The 19,886-nt window shown below is 45.0% G+C and overlaps 1 protein-coding gene across 2 annotated transcripts in view; it reads left to right on the forward strand.

Moving 5' to 3' along the window:
* LOC115470449 (SNF-related serine/threonine-protein kinase-like) overlaps nt 1-11,266 on the forward strand; it is a 157,314-nt gene extending 146,048 nt beyond the window's left edge. For both annotated transcript variants that reach the window (XM_030203637.1, XM_030203638.1), the window contains exons 5-6: nt 5,372-5,509; nt 9,701-11,266. In XM_030203637.1, coding sequence (XP_030059497.1) covers nt 5,372-5,509; nt 9,701-10,928 — 1,366 coding nt within the window. In that variant the 3' untranslated portion in view covers nt 10,929-11,266. The remainder of the gene's footprint in view (nt 1-5,371; nt 5,510-9,700) is intronic.
* Nucleotides 11,267-19,886: the final 8,620 nt, after the last annotated feature.

Here is a 19,886-nt window from a genome sequence, read left to right on the forward strand (position 1 = left end):
ATTGATTTCCAGCAATTCTCTTTCCCCTGCCCTTCTCTCCCATCCCGTCCAGCAATTCTCTCTCCCCTGCCCTTCCCATGTCCAGCAATTCTCTCTCCCTTGCCCTTCCCTCCCAGCCCATCACATGTCCAGCAATTCTCTCTCCCCTGCCCTTCCCATGTCCAGCAATTCTCTCACCTCTGCCCTTCCCTCCCATCCCATGTCCAGCAATTCTCTCTCCCCTGCACTTCCCTCCCATCCCATGTCCAGCAATTCTCTCTCCCCTGCCCTTCCCTCCCATCCCATTGATTTCTAGCAATTCTCTCTCCCCTGCCCTTCCCATGTCCAGCAATTCTCTCCCCTGCCCTTCCCTCCCATCCCATGTCCAGCAATTCTCTCTCCCTGCCCTTCCCTCCCATCCCATTGATTTCCAGCAATTCTCTCTCTCCTGCCCTTCCCTCCCATCCCATTGATTTCCAGCAATTCTCTCTCCCCTGCCCTTCCCATGTCCAGCAATTCTCTCTCCCCTGCCCTTCCCTCCCATCCCATTGATTTCCAGCAATTCTCTCTCCCCTGCCCTTCCCTCCCATCCCATTGATTTCCAGCAATTCTCTCCCCTGCCCTTCCCTCCCATCCCATTGATTTCCAGCAATTCTCTCTCCCCTGCCCTTCCCTCCCATCCCATGTCCAGCAATTCTCTCTCCCCTGCCCTTCCCATGTCCAGCAATTCTCTCTCCCCTGCCCTTCCCTCCCATCCCATTGATTTCCAGCAATTCTCTTTCCCCTGCCCTTCTCTCCCATCCCGTCCAGCAATTCTCTCTCCCCTGCCCTTCCCATGTCCAGCAATTCTCTCCCCTGCCCTTTCCTCCCATCCCATTGATTTCCAGCAATTCTCTCTCCCCTGCCCTTCCCTCCCATCCCATGTCCAGCAATTCTCTCTCCCCTGCCCTTCCCATGTCCAGCAATTCTCTCTCCCTTGCCCTTCCCTCCCATCCCATGTCCAGCAATTCTCTCTCCCCTGCCCTTCCCTCCCATCCCATTGATTTCCAGCAATTCTCTCTCCCCTGCCCTTCCCATGTCCAGCAATTCTCTCTCCCCTGCCCTTCCCTCCCATCCCATTGATTTCCAGCAATTCTCTCTCTCCTGCCCTTCCCTCCCATCCCATTGATTTCCAGCAATTCTCTCTCCCCTGCCCTTCCCATGTCCAGCAATTCTCTCTCCCCTGCCCTTCCCTCCCATCCCATTGATTTCCAGCAATTCTCTTTCCCCTGCCCTTCTCTCCCATCCTGTCCAGCAATTCTCTCTCCCCTGCCCTTCCCATGTCCAGCAATTCTCTCCCCTGCCCTTCCCTCCCATCCCATTGATTTCCAGCAATTCTCTCTCCCCTGCCCTTCCCTCCCATCCCATGTCCAGCAATTCTCTCTTCCCTGCCCTTCCCATGTCCAGCAATTCTCTCTCCCTTGCCCTTCCCTCCCATCCCATGTCCAGCAATTCTCTCTCCCCCGCCCTTCCCTCCCATCCCATTGATTTCCAGCAATTCTCTCTCCCCTGCCCTTCCCTCCCATCCCATGTCCAGCAATTCTCTCTCCCCTGCCCTTCCCATGTCCAGCAATTCTCTCTCCCTTGCCCTTCCCTCCCATCCCATGTCCAGCAATTCTCTCTCCCCTGCCCTTCCCTCCCATCCCATTGATTTCCAGCAATTCTCTTTCCCCTGCCCTTCTCTCCCATCCCGTCCAGCAATTCTCTCTCCCCTGCCCTTCCCATGTCCAGCAATTCTCTCCCCTGCCCTTCCCTCCCATCCCATTGATTTCCAGCAATTCTCTTTCCCCTGCCCTTCTCTCCCATCCCGTCCAGCAATTCTCTCTCCCCTGCCCTTCCCATGTCCAGCAATTCTCTCCCCTGCCCTTCCCTCCCATCCCATGTCCAGCAATTCTCTCTCCCCTGCCCTTCCCATGTCCAGCAATTCTCTCTCCCTTGCCCTTCCCTCCCATCCCATGTCCAGCAATTCTCTCTCCCCTGCCCTTCCCTCCCATCTCATTGATTTCCAGCAATTCTCTTTCCCCTGCCCTTCTCTCCCATCCCGTCCAGCAATTCTCTCTCCCCTGCCCTTCCCATGTCCAGCAATTCTCTCCCCTGCCCTTCCCTCCCATCCCATTGATTTCCAGCAATTCTCTCTCCCCTGCCCTTCCCTCCCATCCCATGTCCAGCAATTCTCTCTCCCCTGCCCTTCCCATGTCCAGCAATTCTCTCTCCCTTGCCCTTTCCTCCCGTCCCATGTCCAGCAATTCTCTCTCCCCTGCCCTTCCCTCCCATCCCATTGATTTCCAGCAATTCTCTCTCCCCTGCCCTTCCCTCCCATCCCATGTCCAGCAATTCTCTCTCCCCTGCCCTTCCCATGTCCATCAATTCTCTCTCCCTTGCCCTTCCCTCCCATCCCAAGTCCAGCAATTCTCTCTCCCCTGCCCTTCCCTCCCATCTCATTGATTTCCAGCAATTCTCTTTCCCCTGCCCTTTTCTCCCATCCCATGTCCAGCAATTCTCTCTCCCCTGCCCTTCCCATGTCCAGCAATTCTCTCTCCCCTGCCCTTCCCATGTCCAGCAATTCTCTCCCCTGCCCTTCCCTCCCATCCCATGTCCAGCAATTCTCTCTCCCCTGCCCTTCCCATGTCCAGCAATTCTCTCTCCCCTGCCCTTCCCATGTCCAGCAATTCTCTCCCCTGCCCTTCCCTCCCATCCCATTGATTTCCAGCAATTCTCTCTCCCCTGCCCTTCCCTCCCATCCCATGTCCAGCAATTCTCTCTCCCCTGCCCTTCCCATGTCCAGCAATTCTCTCCCCTGCCCTTCCCTCCCATCCCATTGATTTCCAGCTATTCTCTCTCCCCTGCCCTTCCATCCCATCCCATGTCCAGCAATTCTCTCTCCCCTGGCCTTCCCATGTCCATCAATTCTCTCTCCCTTGCCCTTCCCTCCCATCCCAAGTCCAGCAATTCTCTCTCCCCTGCCCTTCCCTCCCATCTCATTGATTTCCAGCAATTCTCTTTCCCCTGCCCTTCTCTCCCATCCCGTCCAGCAATTCTCTCTCCCCTGCCCTTCCCATGTCCAGCAATTCTCTCTCCCCTGCCCTTCCCATGTCCAGCAATTCTCTCCCCTGCCCTTCCCTCCCATCCCATTGATTTCCAGCAATTCTCTCTCCCCTGCCCTTCCCTCCCATCCCATGTCCAGCAATTCTCTCTCCCCTGCCCTTCCCATGTCCAGCAATTCTCTCTCCCCTGCCCTTCCCTCCCATCCCATCCCATTGATTTCCAGCGATTCTCCCTCCCCTCCCCTCCCATTACTTCCAGCGATTCTCCGCCTCTCTCATGCCCTCCCATCGACGTGCAGCGATTTTTCCGTCCCTCCCCTGCCCTCACCTCTCTCATATCCAGCGATTCTTCGTCCCTCAGCGTCCTCCTTCACTGCCTGCCAGCCAGTCGGACTCAGAAGCGAACGGTGCAGGCAGCGATTGGCTGGCAGCGTCGTAGCTTCCCTCTGCAAGTCCCGCCTACAACTTCCTGTTTACGCATAGGCGGGACTTGCAGAGGGAAGCTACGACGCTGCCAGCCAATCGCTGCCTGCACCGTTCGCTTCTGAGTCCGACTGGCTGGCAGGCAGTGAAGGAGGACGCTGAGGGACGAAGAATCGCTGGATATGAGAGAGGTGAGGGCAGGGGAGGGACGGAAAAATCGCTGCACGTCGATGGGAGGGCATGAGAGAGGCGGAGAATCGCTGGAAGTAATGGGAGGGGAGGGGAGGAGGAGAAAAAGGTGCCGGTACGCCGTACCGTTGCGTACCGGCACAAAAAAAGCACTGGATATTTGGTTTATAAAGTTGGCAGCACTGGTCAACCTGGAATTTTGAACTGAAGGGACAACTAAAACAGCATCTCCACAGACCTCAAGGTATGTGAAGATCTGTAATAAATCTCTTTTGATGGGGTGAGGGGTTTTCCTATAATGGTAGGCAAAAATAATAGAAAAAAACATTAGTTTAGGGGTTCTGGTTGTTGGGGGAGGCAAACTGCCTTAAGGCCTTCACTAGTTGACCCACGAAACTTCCAGAACCACTGCATGAACATCTAGCTCCACGTTAGGGATACTTTTTATATAAAACCACTAATAGGTATATCACCAGAAGTGATGTATATAGGGAAAGGGAATGGAACTTGATATACCGCATTTCTGTGGTTTTTGCAACTACATTCAGTGCGGTTTACATTTCTACCTGGGACAATGGAGGGTTAAGTGACTTGCCCAGAGTCACAAGGAACTGCAGTAGGAATCGAACCCAGTTCCCCAGGATCAAAGTCTGCTGCACTAACCACTAGGCTACTCCTCCTAAAGGAAGTCAAAATATCAAAACAAGAAATGAGGCCTCAATTTCTTATCTCAGATTCTTGGTACTGAGCAGATTCCTTCTCACTTCATCTTCTGCTTCCTTTTTCTTCTGGGGGGCCTGAGTAGACTCCCCTCTGCTTCTTTTCTTAAGGATCCTGGACTGGATACCTTGGACTCCTCTACAGTCATCTGCAAGGCATTTTTACAGACAGCATTTTCTAAAAAGCACAATACTTAGACCAAGTTCATTTAGTATCAATGCCACAAGTCCTTCACGTAGAAGAAGACCAAAATACTCTTCAAAATACCTCCTTCAGGGAGCTACAAAAATCAGACTGGCCAAAGTTAAACTGGATATTAAATGCCAGTTACCAGAAACAGACCAGCATTGAATATCCAGGTTTAGTGCCGACCGCGCTAAACCTCCCCGATTTTCACTGGCCATGATGATATTCAGCGCTGGCTGCTTAAAGTGAGACCGGCCAAAGTTATTCCACCTATTGTGACGGCCAAATATGGCTGCCAAACTTGGCTGCTGTCACTTTAAAAATCGGCAGATAGTCAGTTATATTGCACGATATAACTGGCTATCTTTAAGCCGCTAAGCGGCGATATTCAGTGCTGGATAGCCAGTTATCCAGCACTGAATATCACCGGATAGCTGCATATGTGCCATTTTAGTATCTATTTTCATTTGAATATTGAGCGGATTGTCTACCAATCTATCAGCTCATTACTAACATGTACTATTGTGTTAGCATGCACTAATGCCGTTAACACATGTTATTTTACCCCAGGTCCTATTTTATGCAATGGGATCTAGTTATTAATAATGCATGTGAATGGTGTTTGTGCTCATTAGCATGGTTACACAGGTTAAGTAACTAACTGTAGGTCTGTCTCTCTTGTCTGCGTATGTCACTGGCTTGCCTGTTCTTCATTAGCAATCACTTTCCTGCTGGAATTCATAAACACTTCTGTGATTTGGACAGAGAAAATTTCCTTCCTTTTTTGGCAGAGCGCTGGAAGCTGACCGGTACAATCATGTGACAGCCACTTACTTCCTTCTGGCTGAGAGGATCTTGAGAGAGAAGCAGGAGAAACAAAACCAGGCCATCAATCTTGTGTACAGTTGGACTGAGCCAGTTGAAAGCAGGTATTGTAGCTTCTCAGTGTTTCATTGTGGTTTGTAAGCCCTCTGGCAACAACTGTAGAATTGTAACTGGTTTTGAGTGCAGGTTTAGAAACGTGAGTAACTGTCTGAACTCAGTAACTGGTACATACTGGCGCTGCAGAGTAACATATATATAGTAACATAGTAACATATGGTAAATGACGGCAGATAAAGACCTGTATGCAGTGGTGTGCTGGAGCCGGCTCTGTCCGGCTCACAAGAGCCGCTTGTTAAATTTTGTCAGCTCTTGTGAGCCGGTTGTTGTTGGGAGCGAGCCGGCTCCATTAGGGGAGGTAAGCATGGCAGGAGGGCGCCATCACAGGCCATGCTTACCTCCCCTGCCACTCCGAAACATGGTAAATGATGTCCTTCGCCCCCACCCTCCCGCTGCCGCTCCCACCTGACTTTTTAAATTACCTCCATCGAAACCGCTATTTAAAGCCCTGCTGCATGCAGGCCGTCTCTCCAGGCTTCCCCTGCTTGCTTCGGTGACGTTCACACCCTTAGTCCCGCCTTCTGATGTCATTCTGACGTCATTTCCTTTTTCCGCGAAGGCGGGACTAAGGGCACAAACATCACCGAAGCAAGCAGGGGAAGCCTGGAGAGACGGCCTGCACGCAGCAGGGCTTTAAATAGCGCGGGCTTCGACGGAGGTAATTAAAAAGACAGATGGGAGCGGGAGGGGAGGGTGGGGGCGAAGGACATTGTTCGCTGGACATGTTTGGGAGCGGGAGAGAGGGGCAGGGGAGAGATTTGCTGGGCATGGATGGGGAGAGGGGGGGCAGGGGAGAGACTTGCTGGGCATGGATGGGGAGAGGGGGGCAGGGGAGAGATTTGCTGGGCATGGATGGGGAGAGGGGGGCAGGGGAGAGACTTGCTGGGCATGGATGGGAGAGGGGGCAGGGGAGAGACTTGCTGGGCATGGATGGGTAGAGGGGGGCAGGGGAGAGATTTGCTGAGCATGGATGGGGAGAGGGGGCAGGGGAGAGACTTGCTGGGCATGGATGGGGAGAGGGGGGCAGGGGAGAGATTTGCTGGACATGGATGGGGAGAGGGGGCCAGGGGAGAGACTTGCTGGGCATGGATGGGTAGAGGGGGGCAGGGGAGAGATTTGCTGAGCATGGATGGGGAGAGGGGGCAGGGGAGAGACTTGCTGGGCATGGATGGGGAGAGGGGGGCAGGGGAGAGATTTGCTGGACATGGATGGGGAGAGGGGGCCAGGGGAGAGACTTGCTGGGCATGGATGGGAGAGGGGGCAGGGGAGAGACTTGCTGGGCATGGATGGGAGAGGGGGGCAGGGGAGAGACTTGCTGGGCATGGATGGGTAGAGGGGGCAGGGGAGAGAGGAGAGTTTCAGGACATGGATGGAGGGGAGAGCAAGAGAAATTCTGGACATGGATGGAGGGGAGGGAAGGGAGAGAGACGAAATGCTGGACATGGAGGGAAGATAGAGGAAGGAGATTAGATGAGGGGAAAGGAATTGAGGAGAGAAACTGCACATGGATGGAGAAAATAGGAAGAAGCTAGATCCACTGGACAGTCAAGTCTGCGGAGGACGAGGAAAGAAAAGAAATAAATGGAAAGGAAGCCCTGGAAACGGAGTCAAGGGAACAGATAGAGAGCAGCAGAATCAGATACTGGACCAGCATGATCAGAGAAACAAAGTCACCAGACAACAAAGGTAGAAAAAAATGATTTTATTTTCATTATAGTGTTTGGAATATGTCCACTTTGAGAATCAGGTGCTGAACGTTAAAAGTTTATATTTATTTATTTACTTATTTATGGCATTTTGTCCCATATTAAACATGAATTAGATTGGAACCTGGGATCATTTAATTTTTTTTCCTGGAGAGAGTAATGCATTGCCCCCTCCCCCCGGCTATGGCCAGCTCTGCAATTTTGGGGGGGGGGGGGGGGCGCCGAGGTGGACGGAGGGCGCCGAGGTGGACCGGGGAGAGAGCCTGTTGTTAAAAATTTACCAGCACACCACTGCCTTGTATGGTCCATCCAGTCTGCCCAACAAGATAAGTAAACCTATTGGAGTTCTTAAAGTTCTGCTGAGAAACAAAAAACAAGTTGCGAAGTGGAGTATCTTCACAGAGTGTACAGTAATGTCGGTACTCGCTTCATTCCACTTCATAACCTGAAGAATTGAGTTACTCAGTAATCCCAACTGTCTACACTTCTGCCTCTGCTGAGTTCCTGGATGTGAGTGGGATGAATACACTGCAAAAAGGATGGATCTATCTAAGATACTTTGGGGACAAGAAAATCAATGTGTTTGAGATAGCTTATGGCCCAGCAGTAATGAGCCTGGGGTTGCTTGTTTCTGAGATTAGTAAGGGAGCAATGTAAAGTGGCTAGGACTGGATGTTTTGAGTGAGCTCAGTGATCAGTGGTTTTGGTGTTCCTAGGATGGCTTGGGGACCAGCCAAGAAATGTTACTAGAAATCCCATCTGTGTGCCATATTGGAGGCTGTCATCTTAGAATGAGAGCCTCCTCTGTGCTGGCTTCCATAAAATGGAATAAATTGCCACCTGAACGCCGTACGATTGACCATTGTGAGAGATTTTGGACAACCTTAAAAACCTGGCTGTTCCCTGGAGAAGGGTGATGATGGTTGAAGAGGAGTTTGACTATGTTTGTAGTGGAGGAGGGGCGGGGTAATGAGGAACTGAACAATTTTGTATGGTTTTAATTTTTGGGATATAATTTTGTGTGTTATATCGGATATAGGGAGGAGAGAGGTTGATGGTAGGGAGGGCTGGGTTTTTTGTTTGTTTGTACACCACTTTGTTTTTATTAATTGTAAGCAGTATATTAAAAACATAAGATAAGTGGCTTGTGTTTGTGTGTCAGTAAAATTCTTCAGGACCTGGCAGTACAAGAGTTGGGATTTGGGTGTCTTAAGAGCTTGTGGACCTGCAGTGAGGGAGGGATGGGGTATCTGAGATAACTTGGGAACCAGCAGTACATATGCCAGGCTTGGGTACGGGTTCAGGAACTGGCTTTTGAGATAGTTTGAGGACTTTAAGTAAAGGAGCTGGGGTTGTGTGTCTCTGAGACAGCCTTAGCAGTAAGTGGAATGAGGTTAAGCATTAATGAGAAACATAGTGATTAGAAGTAAAGAGGTTGGACTTAATGGGCTTTGAGGTAAGTCAGGGCCAGCAGTGAAGGGATAGGCCATTTTTGACGTAACTCTGGGATCTGCAGTAAGAAGGCTGAGTTTGGGTGCCCTTGAGATAGCTGTGGGACGAGCACTTCTTTCAGAAGTATAGGTTTTTAATATTGGTGAAAAAGTGCGCAAAGACCAGCACTAAATGAATGGGATGTAGGAGTTTCTGAGAACGTGGGAACTAGCATAAAAAAGTTGGACTTGGTTAATGAGAGAGCTTGGATACTAGCAATAAAGGGCCTAGGATTAGGCGTCTCCAGGAATTGTTGTATTAAAAATTCTGTCAGGAAAGCTAGTTTTTAATGAAATATCTCCTGTTAATGTGTTTTTTTTAATCATTCAACTTTTTTACGGGTTTTTAATTTTGATTTTTGATCTTTTTACTTTTTTATGACAATCAGTTCCATCTTTGATGAGAGGGATTTTAACTTGTGCAGTTTGGTTCTCTGATTTTTATTATTTTCTGTTTTTGTTTTCTTACTTGAGGGGGTTATTTTATTAGATTAATTTTTTGTATTTTATTATTGGTTACAACATTACTTAGTACTTTTACACTACGTACTCTACCTTTCCCAAAAGAAGAAGGTGGCTGTGCATTTGAAATAAACAGATAATGATCTCCTGCTCCTTTCAGTGAAATAATCCAATTGGTATTCCACTGTGCTCAAGACAACTGTACAGCTTGGTAGGGGAGGGGGACATGTCGGGTAACTAGTCTGATAAAATTCTACAGCTGAACAAGGAAGGACTGTCCTCTTTGCATTATTGTTTGGGCTGCCCGCAAGCTCTTGGTTTTATGCCACAACATCTGTGCACCTATAATTCTGGTTTCTCTAGAAAGGATTACAGTTTAGAGATATATTGGGGTAAAACCAGGACTTGGTCAACTTATCTGTTATGGTATGGGGCTTGCTGTCAGCTTTTAGTACAGTCTGTAAAAAATGAGCCCATGGTCTGTATCTGTTACTAAAAGTCTCTTTCTTCTCCTTCTCAGATCTCCAGTGCAAGAGAACCTGGCCACAGATACTAATGCTGAAGATCATTCAACTTTTATGGCAACACCAGGTGAACTGGCATCTTTCTGTGTCCTTCAGTGCTCTGCAAAGGCATCAATAGAAGATTCTGGAAAGAATACATCTAACATCAGGAAGTTGGTTTCCCTACATCTAGAGAGTGGGGAGGATACCATTTCCAGTTTCCATGGCAATGGACAACTAGTCAGAGGTCTCCTTAGGCCTTCCATAGCTGAGACACCTGTTGCCAAGAGTATTCCTGCCCTACAGCGGATATGTGAAGAGGAAGAGGAAGAGAATGAACAGGAAAAGAGCAATTCTGACACAGCAGAGGACAAAATTACCTCACAAAGTCAAGAGCTGGATAGAAACTTGCAGAGCACCCAGGCCTCACATGGCAGTGTAATTAAAGTTCAAAGAGAGGGTAACACTTTGCATGGAGGCAGGAGGCAAGGTACTCCTGAATCCTTAACCGAGGCAGAGTGTAATTTGGAGTCTACTGGAGATGTGGCCAGTCCAAAAGATATAGAAATTGGTCACAGAGAAATAACCAGGAAAACCTCAGACAAGGAAAGACCAGGTATTCAGAAGCCAGATGATATCAGGAAGCGGAACACGAGATTGGGCATTAATGAGGATGCTCTTGGTATGTGCAAACAGGTGTCCTGTGGAACTGTGGAGAAAGGAAGAAGCAGTAAAAAGTTCAGACACTGCTGTGCAGAGAATGTAGTAACTGTTTTGGAAGAATGTGAATTGGAGAACTGCTCAGGAACGGAAGACAATAACAATACAACCAAGCTCCAGGGGAATGCTGAGGAGAAGCTTTCAAAATCGGGGAGCCATACTGATTGTGCTGTGGGCCAGGGTATCCAGGGCAGAGAGATCGTTAAAGGAATCTCAAATGATACATCGGCTCTGGAAGAGACATCTAGAATGGCCAAAGGGACCTCAGAGACAGGAGCCTCCAAGAGGCCAAAGTACCCTGTGGACAAAATCGACAAGAGTTTTCATGAAGGTGGCTTGACAGGCATTGAGAGCACTGCAGACCCTGTCATTAAGTTGGACCCTGCTAAAAATAAAAGTGGCAACCTCAAGGACAGGATCTTACAGTTTCCTCTCTGCGAGAAAGCTTTAGCATTTCGCATCAAACCAAGCTCCAAGGAGAACCTTCTGTCCATTGGGCAGTTTAACTGCTGCCATGTCATATAAAGTTGCAGAGCAGGTGTGATGCAAACTGTTGATGAGATAATCCCCGTCTACGATGGGGCTTTGATATAAGCTGAAGAGATAAGTGGAAAAAGGACCGGCTGTAAATCATGCTTTTCAAACACTGTATTGACTCAGAGTCTATGGGCACACAGACTGAATAGGGACTGTCGATATTAAGCTATAATTTAATATTTCTTAACTGACTTACCTTCTGTGGTATAAGAGCATTACCTCATGCAAGTGCAGACAAGGAGCAATGCTAAGAGGAGTGAAGTGACTTAGTCAGTTCTGCCAGCCTCAAGATTGTACTAGGTAACGCTCACGTACCATGCTTCAAAAAAAAAAAAAATAGATGAACTACTTATTATAAAGCACCTACAAATTTCTTATTCAATTCTTTATAAAATTCTAGATGGGACAGGGAAGGTGAGAACAAGTTTTGCTCTCCCTCTGTGCATAATGGAAAGGTTAGATTTCCAATTCATTGTACATAGGGATGCTAGTCACAAAACCATGTTGAGTATATGACTGATTATACATTGCCTGTTTTTTTTCTGCTTGTCTTTTTTTTTAATGACAGTACCAGAATGCACCTATGTTGTAGGGTAAATGCATTTACCCTTTAAAATAATAGGTAATATGTCCTGTGCATTGGGATTCCACAGTTATGGTTCTCTTGTTTCTGTCTCTGGCAGTGCTTTTTTTCTAGCAAAAAAGGTGCCGGTACTCAAGTGCCAGGCCACCCTTCAGGGGTGGGGTGATCACTAAGGAACCCACCCCACAATAACCAGGCTCTCTGCAACCAGTCACAGAATCTGTGACAAGGCAGAATTGTTGTGTAAAGCCTGAGCTCTTTCATTAAAACTTGGGGACCATGGGTCAATTTTAGCAAACAATGGAAAAGGTGCTGGTACTCAGTACCCCCTTACAAAAAGCCCTGGTCTCTGGGAATTTTGAATAATCCACTTTAGGAACTAGGTTTTTGTGGTGCCTCTGCTCACTGTACGGACATGTTTCCTGGTTGCAGACAATAAACACATGTATCACTGGGGCTTGTTAAACACTAGAACCTTTCCTTTATAAATACACAATGTTTATAACTCTACAATAAATGTTTCTTCTATGCCAGTAGCACCACCCATCTCTGCTCCTCATTGGTCCCAAACCTGTCAGGTTTTGAAGATAGCCTAACGCTGCATATTAGCCTGGCTGTTTTGCATGGAGATATGGAACTGTATCTCTTGTACATTTATGCCAGATATCCTGAAAACCTGGCTATGAAACTGACATTGTGAATTACACATCAGGACTGGAAGATGTAAGTGCCCAAAAAAACAGTCCTGGTCACAGAGCCATCTGCATACACTGGTTAGATTCTCCCCTTTTTCTATGTAATTCTTTACTGCAGCGTGACCTGGGAAGACCAGGCTTAAAGGGAGTAGTTTCTTCACTGATCCCATTCTTTGGGGCTATCTCAGTGGCTTCATGCCACTGCCATGTGAGAGATTGGAGTTTGATTTCCAAACATGGATTTCTCCTACAGATTGATCACACATAGTGCTATTGCCAGGGCAGGCAGTGAAAATATACACATACCTTTGGAGAACTGTTACAGAGCATCACTTTCTATTGCAGGGGTCCTCAACCTAATCCTCAGGACACACCCAGCCAGTGAGGTTTTCAGGATACCTACAATGGGAGAAATTTGCATGCACGCACCATCACTGTATGCAGATTTATCTCATGCATATTCATTGTGGCTACCCTGAAAACTTGACTGGCAGGGTGTGTCCCAGGTTTGAGAACCCTGCTTTATTGTATTAGAGTATTACCATGTGTAAGCTTGATCAAGAGGACCTCAGGACTAGTGTACTTGAGGCATGTGGTTTTGTCAGCTCCAAATTTGTGCATGTTAATGCATGGTGGAATTTATTAACTTATGATTTCACATTTGTAGGTGCTTTATAAACCTTTTAAAACATTGTCTAATCATGGAGAAAGAGTTTCCATTTTTATGTAGAGTGGAATGGTCCTACCGTCATTCCATTTCATGCAACTGCACTAAGTTAGACACCCAGTGAAGGGGTGCATCACATAATTCATTAACCTAATTGGATGAATGTATTCTGGTATAATGGCAAGTAAGTTAGAAACATGCAGCCCAGTTGACATCATACTGATCCATGTTCTAATAATTGTTCAGAAGCTTAGACCAAAAATGACTCCTCCTTCACTGGCTTGTAATAGCAATAAATTTGCATTAGGTGTTTAGCACTGTATGTAAATTGCTTTGATGTGACAGGTTGTTGGTATGGCCTTAGGTCCATGATGTGCCAAGTCCTTTCTGAGATATGGTATAAGTCATGGAAATGTTTGCATTGCTGAGATGTCAATCATAATGTAAATATGGAATCAGTAAGCTACGGTCTGCTCTTGTGTATTACTGTGGTGTCAGAACCCCTGTGAAGGAATGACAGCTTTATAATATCGTTATATAATTGCCCATCTGATCATATAGTAATTCGCTATGCATCTGATCTTCCAGCTTAAACATTAGGTTACTGGATGGATTCAATATCAGGGACAAATGAGCCCCCATTCTTGAGTTTTCTAATTCCAAGTACATGTATTCTATGGCTTATTAGATCAAAACTACATTGAAAGTTGATAGTCAGTGGCCCGGTTGATGCATAGAGATAAGTAGCTTTTGGCTCTGTATTCAGCAGCCCTATCCATTTGAGCAGGACCACTGAATAAGTTATCCTAAACCAGTGTTTCCCAAGTCAGTCCTGGAGTACCCCCTTACCAGTCAGGTTTTCAGGATATCCACAATATGCATGAACTTGATTTGCATACACTGACTCCATTATATGCAGATCTTTTTCATGCATATTAATTGTGGATATCCTTAAAACCCGACTAGCAAGGGGGTACTCCAGGACTGACTTGGGGAATACTGCCCTAAACCGAACTGCTCAACTATATGTATAGTTGCTGGTGGTGAGCACTCTCCATATTGACTCATATTTTTGAACCAACAACCTCCTTTCGTGGGCTTCTAACAAAGGCTGCAGCACCGCGTGCTTTCATTTGTTGAATGCCTTCATATTTTTATTCCCTTGCCCTTTTCCATCTGTATCCCATCCAGTGCAGCAACAGTCTTTGGCTAAGTATGGCTATGGTGCTCTGGTAGACTCCAGGAAACTGGGCTGATTCAAGGGCCTAAGCTAATAACTTTCTTTAGGGTTGGGAACAGAGATGGTGCAAGCGTGGTGGGCACCCCAGGTTCCCACATTCCCCCCCTCAATTAATTTTCAGACTCCTAGTCTACCCTGCTCCAACATGTTGATAATTGGAGCTCAACAGTCATGATCATCACATTGTAGGTTAAAGTACACATTAATGGTTCTTTGAGTTTGTGTGGCCATCAAAACCTTTTGCTTTGCTTTAACTGCAGCTGCTCTTTGCTGTGACCAAGAAGCTGCTGCCCTAGGCAACTGCATAGTCTTGCCTTCTGATTAGGCCAGCTCTGGTCAGGAAGGAATTGTTTCTTACTGATGGGAAGTTGGCTACAGAGACACAGTGGATTTTTCACCTTCTCAGGATGATCGGATAGGCAATAGGAAGAAAGTAAAATAACACAAAAGCCCCTGATATTTAGCTAGTGGCAGTCAATGATTTTTAAGGTGTTGACCTGCTGTGGGCCAAATTTGACCCAGATTTTCAGTGCCAGCCCTAATCTGGACACTGACACTTGATTTCTGGGTCTTGGATGGCTGCCAGAAGTTGTCCAGGTGCTGGCTGATATTCATTGTCAGTACCCGGATAACTTTTCTGAGCAAGTTGGGCCTGCTATTTGTGCTGTCTCACTTGCCCTGACACCCCAATATTGGCGGTGCCCATTTAACTTTTGAATTTGCCCTGGATCAACTTAGCACTAACCAGAGAGTGTACCACAGTGCTCAGAGCAGATATTCAGCAGTACACTCACAAAGGCGGTATATCAAATTCATATCCCTTTACCACTTTATTCTCTAGTTAACTGCCGCTTACCTGCTCTTGGGCCACTCAGCACTATTTAACCGGTCCTCTCCTGCCCAGTTAGCACTGAAAATCTACCATCGTGAGATGTTATATAATGGCACATTGTTTGTTTTAGTAGTATTAATTTTATTTTGAGCATTTGTTATACCGCCAAATGATCCAGAGATATCAAGGCAGTTTACAAAAAACGAATATATAGGGTGAGTAGGCCATGGCACAGAGACAGTAGACACAATGAGAGAAAAACTAGACGTAGGGAGGGGAGGTGATGGTTGCACAACAGTAATTCTTTTTAATCCTTTTCCTGTTTGCCTTTCTGATTGCCTGGGGGAGAATTATCCACAGTGACTCCAAGATCTCTCTTTCCTGATTAGAAGTGGCTGAACAGAACCTGTGATTGTGTGTGAGGAGTAACCATAGATTTTCCCCAGGTGATTTATATCTGCCATTTGATTCGCTCCTTCATTAGTTTGTAATAGTTCTTTGTAGATTTTCACACTTCACCCATCTGATTTTGTTTTTAGTCCTTCCTAGTGTTTTGATAGCTGTCCTAAAGTGTGGAGGCCTGAAACTTATTGTGAGTTGCGGAACGTTGTGACCATCTCTGGGAAAAGTTGACTAAAGTCTCAGCTCCAAAATGTTGAGAATGGGCAGTTTTTCATGTCATGGATCCATAAGCAGTGTGAAAAAAATTACATGTTTGAAAGTCTATAACTTAAAAAAAAATTTTCACCTAAAAGGACGGGGTTTGGACTACTGTATTACAAAATGCTTTAACAGAATTCATTAAACCTAATTTTTGTTTCTGGAGACTTTAGTCACCTTTTCGCAGAGATGGACACATATATTGCACTACACTTCTATAGCAGCAAAGTTTTAGTAGAAGTGTTGGGGAAAAAACTGGATTCCTTGTACATCGTGCCAGCTTTTTGCTGGGTCAATATAAGAATGATCATTGAGAATCTGAGACTTCATAGGCTCCTTTGGATGTGACTGCGAGACTGAAAAAGAAACCTTCATAACCAGGGAATGTTATGGGGAAAAATTCCCCCAAGTAGAGGCCTTCAGAGAGTGTCAACTGTAGACCTGGATTAGCATCACTTGAAACCAGCTAGCAAAAGCTTATTTGCTGAAGGTGGCTGAAATGTTGAGGGACACCTTCTCAGAACTGTGAGAAGATGTTGAAGTCTGGTATACTGAATTGTGAATCTAATGGCCTTGTTTCAATTCTTTTCGCCTCATTTGCATGCTCTTGAAGTTGCCTTTATGTACTAACAGAATTAACTTGGAAATCACCGGGTTACATTTTCAACTGGCACTTAATGCACATATTTGAGCAGGCCCAAACTAAATGCATAACTTGAATCTTTAGTGGCTGAATATTGCTGCTGAATGGGTAATTTTTAGGGCTATGTCAGCTCGGCCCTAAGCCAGCCTACAATTATATGGATGTTCTATTTAGCAATTTAAATGGCCCAATAGTAATCAAACACTCCCAAATTCTAAAAAGAGTTGCTAAAATTTGTGCATGTACCCAATTTGCTTGTGTAATATAATTGAATAATGAGCCAATTAGTGCCAATAATTGGCGCTAATTGGATTTAATTAAAATTTATACAAGTCCATTTACGCGTGAGTGCAAGAAGGGTGTATGGCCATGGGCAGATTGAGGGCATTCTCACAATTTATGCACGGTGTTATAGAATAATGGGGATTTTCACTTAATTTAGGCACAGGGGTTTGCATCAAGGTTTCTTTGTAAATGGCTGCACCTAAATGTGTATAATAAACTTGTGAGCTGAAAAGTTTACTATAATTATGTATCTCTTAAACAAAATTCAATATAATTGTTTTTCAATTCTTCATAAAACTTTCAAGCAATGTTATATGAAGAACTGAAAAATAATATTTCATGAAACATTTGAGTTACAAAATTAGAAGGCACTTGGAGAAGTTAGAGTGCATAATATATATTTAAAAAATAAGAAAAAATTACAACTTGGAGGTTTTTTTTTAGACCAGTGAGAATACTGGAGTACAGTAAGAGCTGGCATTAAGATATATTTTACTTGCTGCCAAACCGGGACTTTTGAGGTCTTTCTCCTCCATGAGTTAAGACATCCAGAGTAATTGGAATATTACATTGAATTTGGTTTAAGATAAGTTATACATAAAATGGACTATATGTATCAAATGGCAAAGCTAACGACGATGAAGAATGGGCAGATGATCCAGTTTAATAAGATATGGGACAAATATAAGATATGGAGATCCCAGGCGGGGATTGAACTAGATGCTCCACAATTGGTGGTACCAGCGGTATGAAATCAGTCCACAAACCTGGGCCTTTCCCGAACAGAAGTATTAAACACAAAGATAATACATCCAGGAGACCTATAGGATAATAAAGGGTCTGGGGGGGGGGGGGGGGGGGGGGGAGGGAAAGGGGGATAAGTATGTGCTGTAAAATGTGTTACTGATGTTATATATATCTCAGATGTTTCTATATCAAAAATAAAGTTTATAAAAAAAATAATTTGGTTTAAGATAAGAGATGCATAATTACAGTGAAATGTTCAGCTCACAAGTTTGATATATACCTAGATTTTGCTGAAAGTGTATCTGGAGATTAGTTTGCACCTAAATGTAGTCATGGTTCCCAGCGCTAAGCGCAAATGGTGCCTAACTTTAAGTGCTGTTAATAGAATAGTGCTCAGCGCTATTTTTATTGGCACTGTTTATAGAATTTAGTTCATAATGTTTGAAAATATACAGATAATCAAATTACTAGTTTTGGTGAATACATACTTTGCTTTGAATATTGAGTGGCTAGGAGAAATACTGACCCACAGTTATGTTGATGGAGAAGTTGAATATAGGGAATTCTGTCTCTGATTTGTTACTTAAATTCTGCCCAAGCAGTCCCCACAGTGTGAATCCACCATACTGTGTCAATGGAAGCAGAGCATGGCAAATATTATTTACTTTTAAATAAGTTGCCACACCACCTCACACTGGCGTTCTCCCATGAAAGCAATTCAGACTGATAACAGGTGCTGAGTTATGCGCTTAGTAACATCTGCCTGATCTTACTGCTGGTATCATGAGCCTTTGGCCTGGTATTGGTCAGTGAGGAGCTTATGTACTTCCCCAGCTTTTTGGAAGACGAGGCTGGAGTGCTTTCATTGGAGAAAACCAACAAGAGATGGCACTACAACTTATTTAAAAATATAGTTTTCACGTTGATCTGCTGCCAACAAATTGAAGGTGGAGTGGTGGGGGAGAGGAAGTCATCCTCCCTTTCAAGGGGCAGCCCTAGCAAAATTTTGCCTGGAGGCCCCTCATTTGAACTTACCTTTTAAAGATTAAATACAGTCAATGGTGTAACATTAAAACATGCTTGTAAGTATATTTAATCTATAAGATTAAAAAAGAGGATTGAATCAAGGCATTGGATACATGGTTCATTAGTGTACCTTAAGAAGGTATAGAGAATATTGTTGCTTTGTTTTCATTTTCCATTTATGTTTCTGATACACTTTGGACTATTTGGTGAAGCATGTTGTTAAATCATGGGAAAAAAAAAAATATATATATATAACAACCATTGGCATTTCTAATAATGTGCTATAGTTACAGTCCCTGTTTACAATATTTTTCATATTTTTAATGACTAAATTTTCCTACTTGATTAATTTAATTTCCATCAAAACCGATTCTTTCTTCAGTATTGCAGTCAGGTCTGAAGAATGACCTGAAAGCTCGTATGCTACATCAGCTGTGGCTTATTACAAATTTTTTATGTTGGCCCATTAAGTATCGCAGCCTACGAAGACTTCGGTTAAACTTCAATTAAAAGAAGCACAATGTTATCTATCACTCTTTAGATGGGTCTGGGCAACAGAGCAGCAGTTAACGCCATGTGTGATCCTTCTCCTTGAACTCCACCCTTGTAATCCTATGGCTGTTTCTTAAAACTTGTTGTATCTAGAATCTTGCAAATTGCCACTGCTCTTTACCTGTCCTGCTGATTCTGTACCGTATGCCATACCATCATGCAAGTCCTTGTCCAGTCTTTTGCTTCTTTCAGTAAGTCCACAACAATAATGTTTTTCCTGATTCATAATTGTTAGCAACTTCTGATCTGTGCCAGTCATCACTGTATCTCATTCATTGATCTTCTGGTTTGTAGACATGCGTACCAGTTCAGTGGAAATGCCTGCTGCTCAGAGAGGTGTATTTTAGCATTTATGGACCAAAGAGAGTATCTGGGTCTCTATCAGGAGTCAAAGGAAACCTAAGAATTTTAAAGAGTATGAATGTGCCATACTGTAATTATTATTCATGTGAGACTACAATTTTGAAAAGATGTCTAAAAAAACTGTTGTCATCTCCTAATCCTTGGATTCATATTAGTACACCTATGAAATTCCATCAGTGATGTCACTATATTTTCATATATGGGAGTTGATGTGCCTGCAGTGACAAGAGACGACTGATTACAGCACTTAACAGTTATCACTGGAATAATCTAAAAACATCGTTGTAAGAAAATATGAGGGAAGACTAACTTGTAAGCAGATTCTGTTTCCAAACTCCCAACTTCCCATGTTAAGCAATGACAAGGTTTATTTCCAAAAACTTTCCTAACAAAAAGTAGAGGTAGCACTTTGCTCCCCTAACTTCTAGACCCCAATTCAGATTGTACACCCAAAGCACTTTTGCTTTGAAGCCTCTGTGAAGTTGCACTTTTAAAACATATACATAGGACAAGATCTTGACTTACAAAGAATAAATTGAAATAGATTTGCCATACAGATCAATATTCAAAAACACTTATCTGCATAACAGCGCTTGCTATCGAGATAAGCACTACATGCCGGAATATTGAGTAGCTCTCTCCGGATTGTGCCT

The sequence above is a fragment of the Microcaecilia unicolor genome, chromosome 5, assembly GCF_901765095.1.
Source record: "Microcaecilia unicolor chromosome 5, aMicUni1.1, whole genome shotgun sequence".
Taxonomy (NCBI): Eukaryota; Metazoa; Chordata; class Amphibia; order Gymnophiona; family Siphonopidae; genus Microcaecilia; species Microcaecilia unicolor.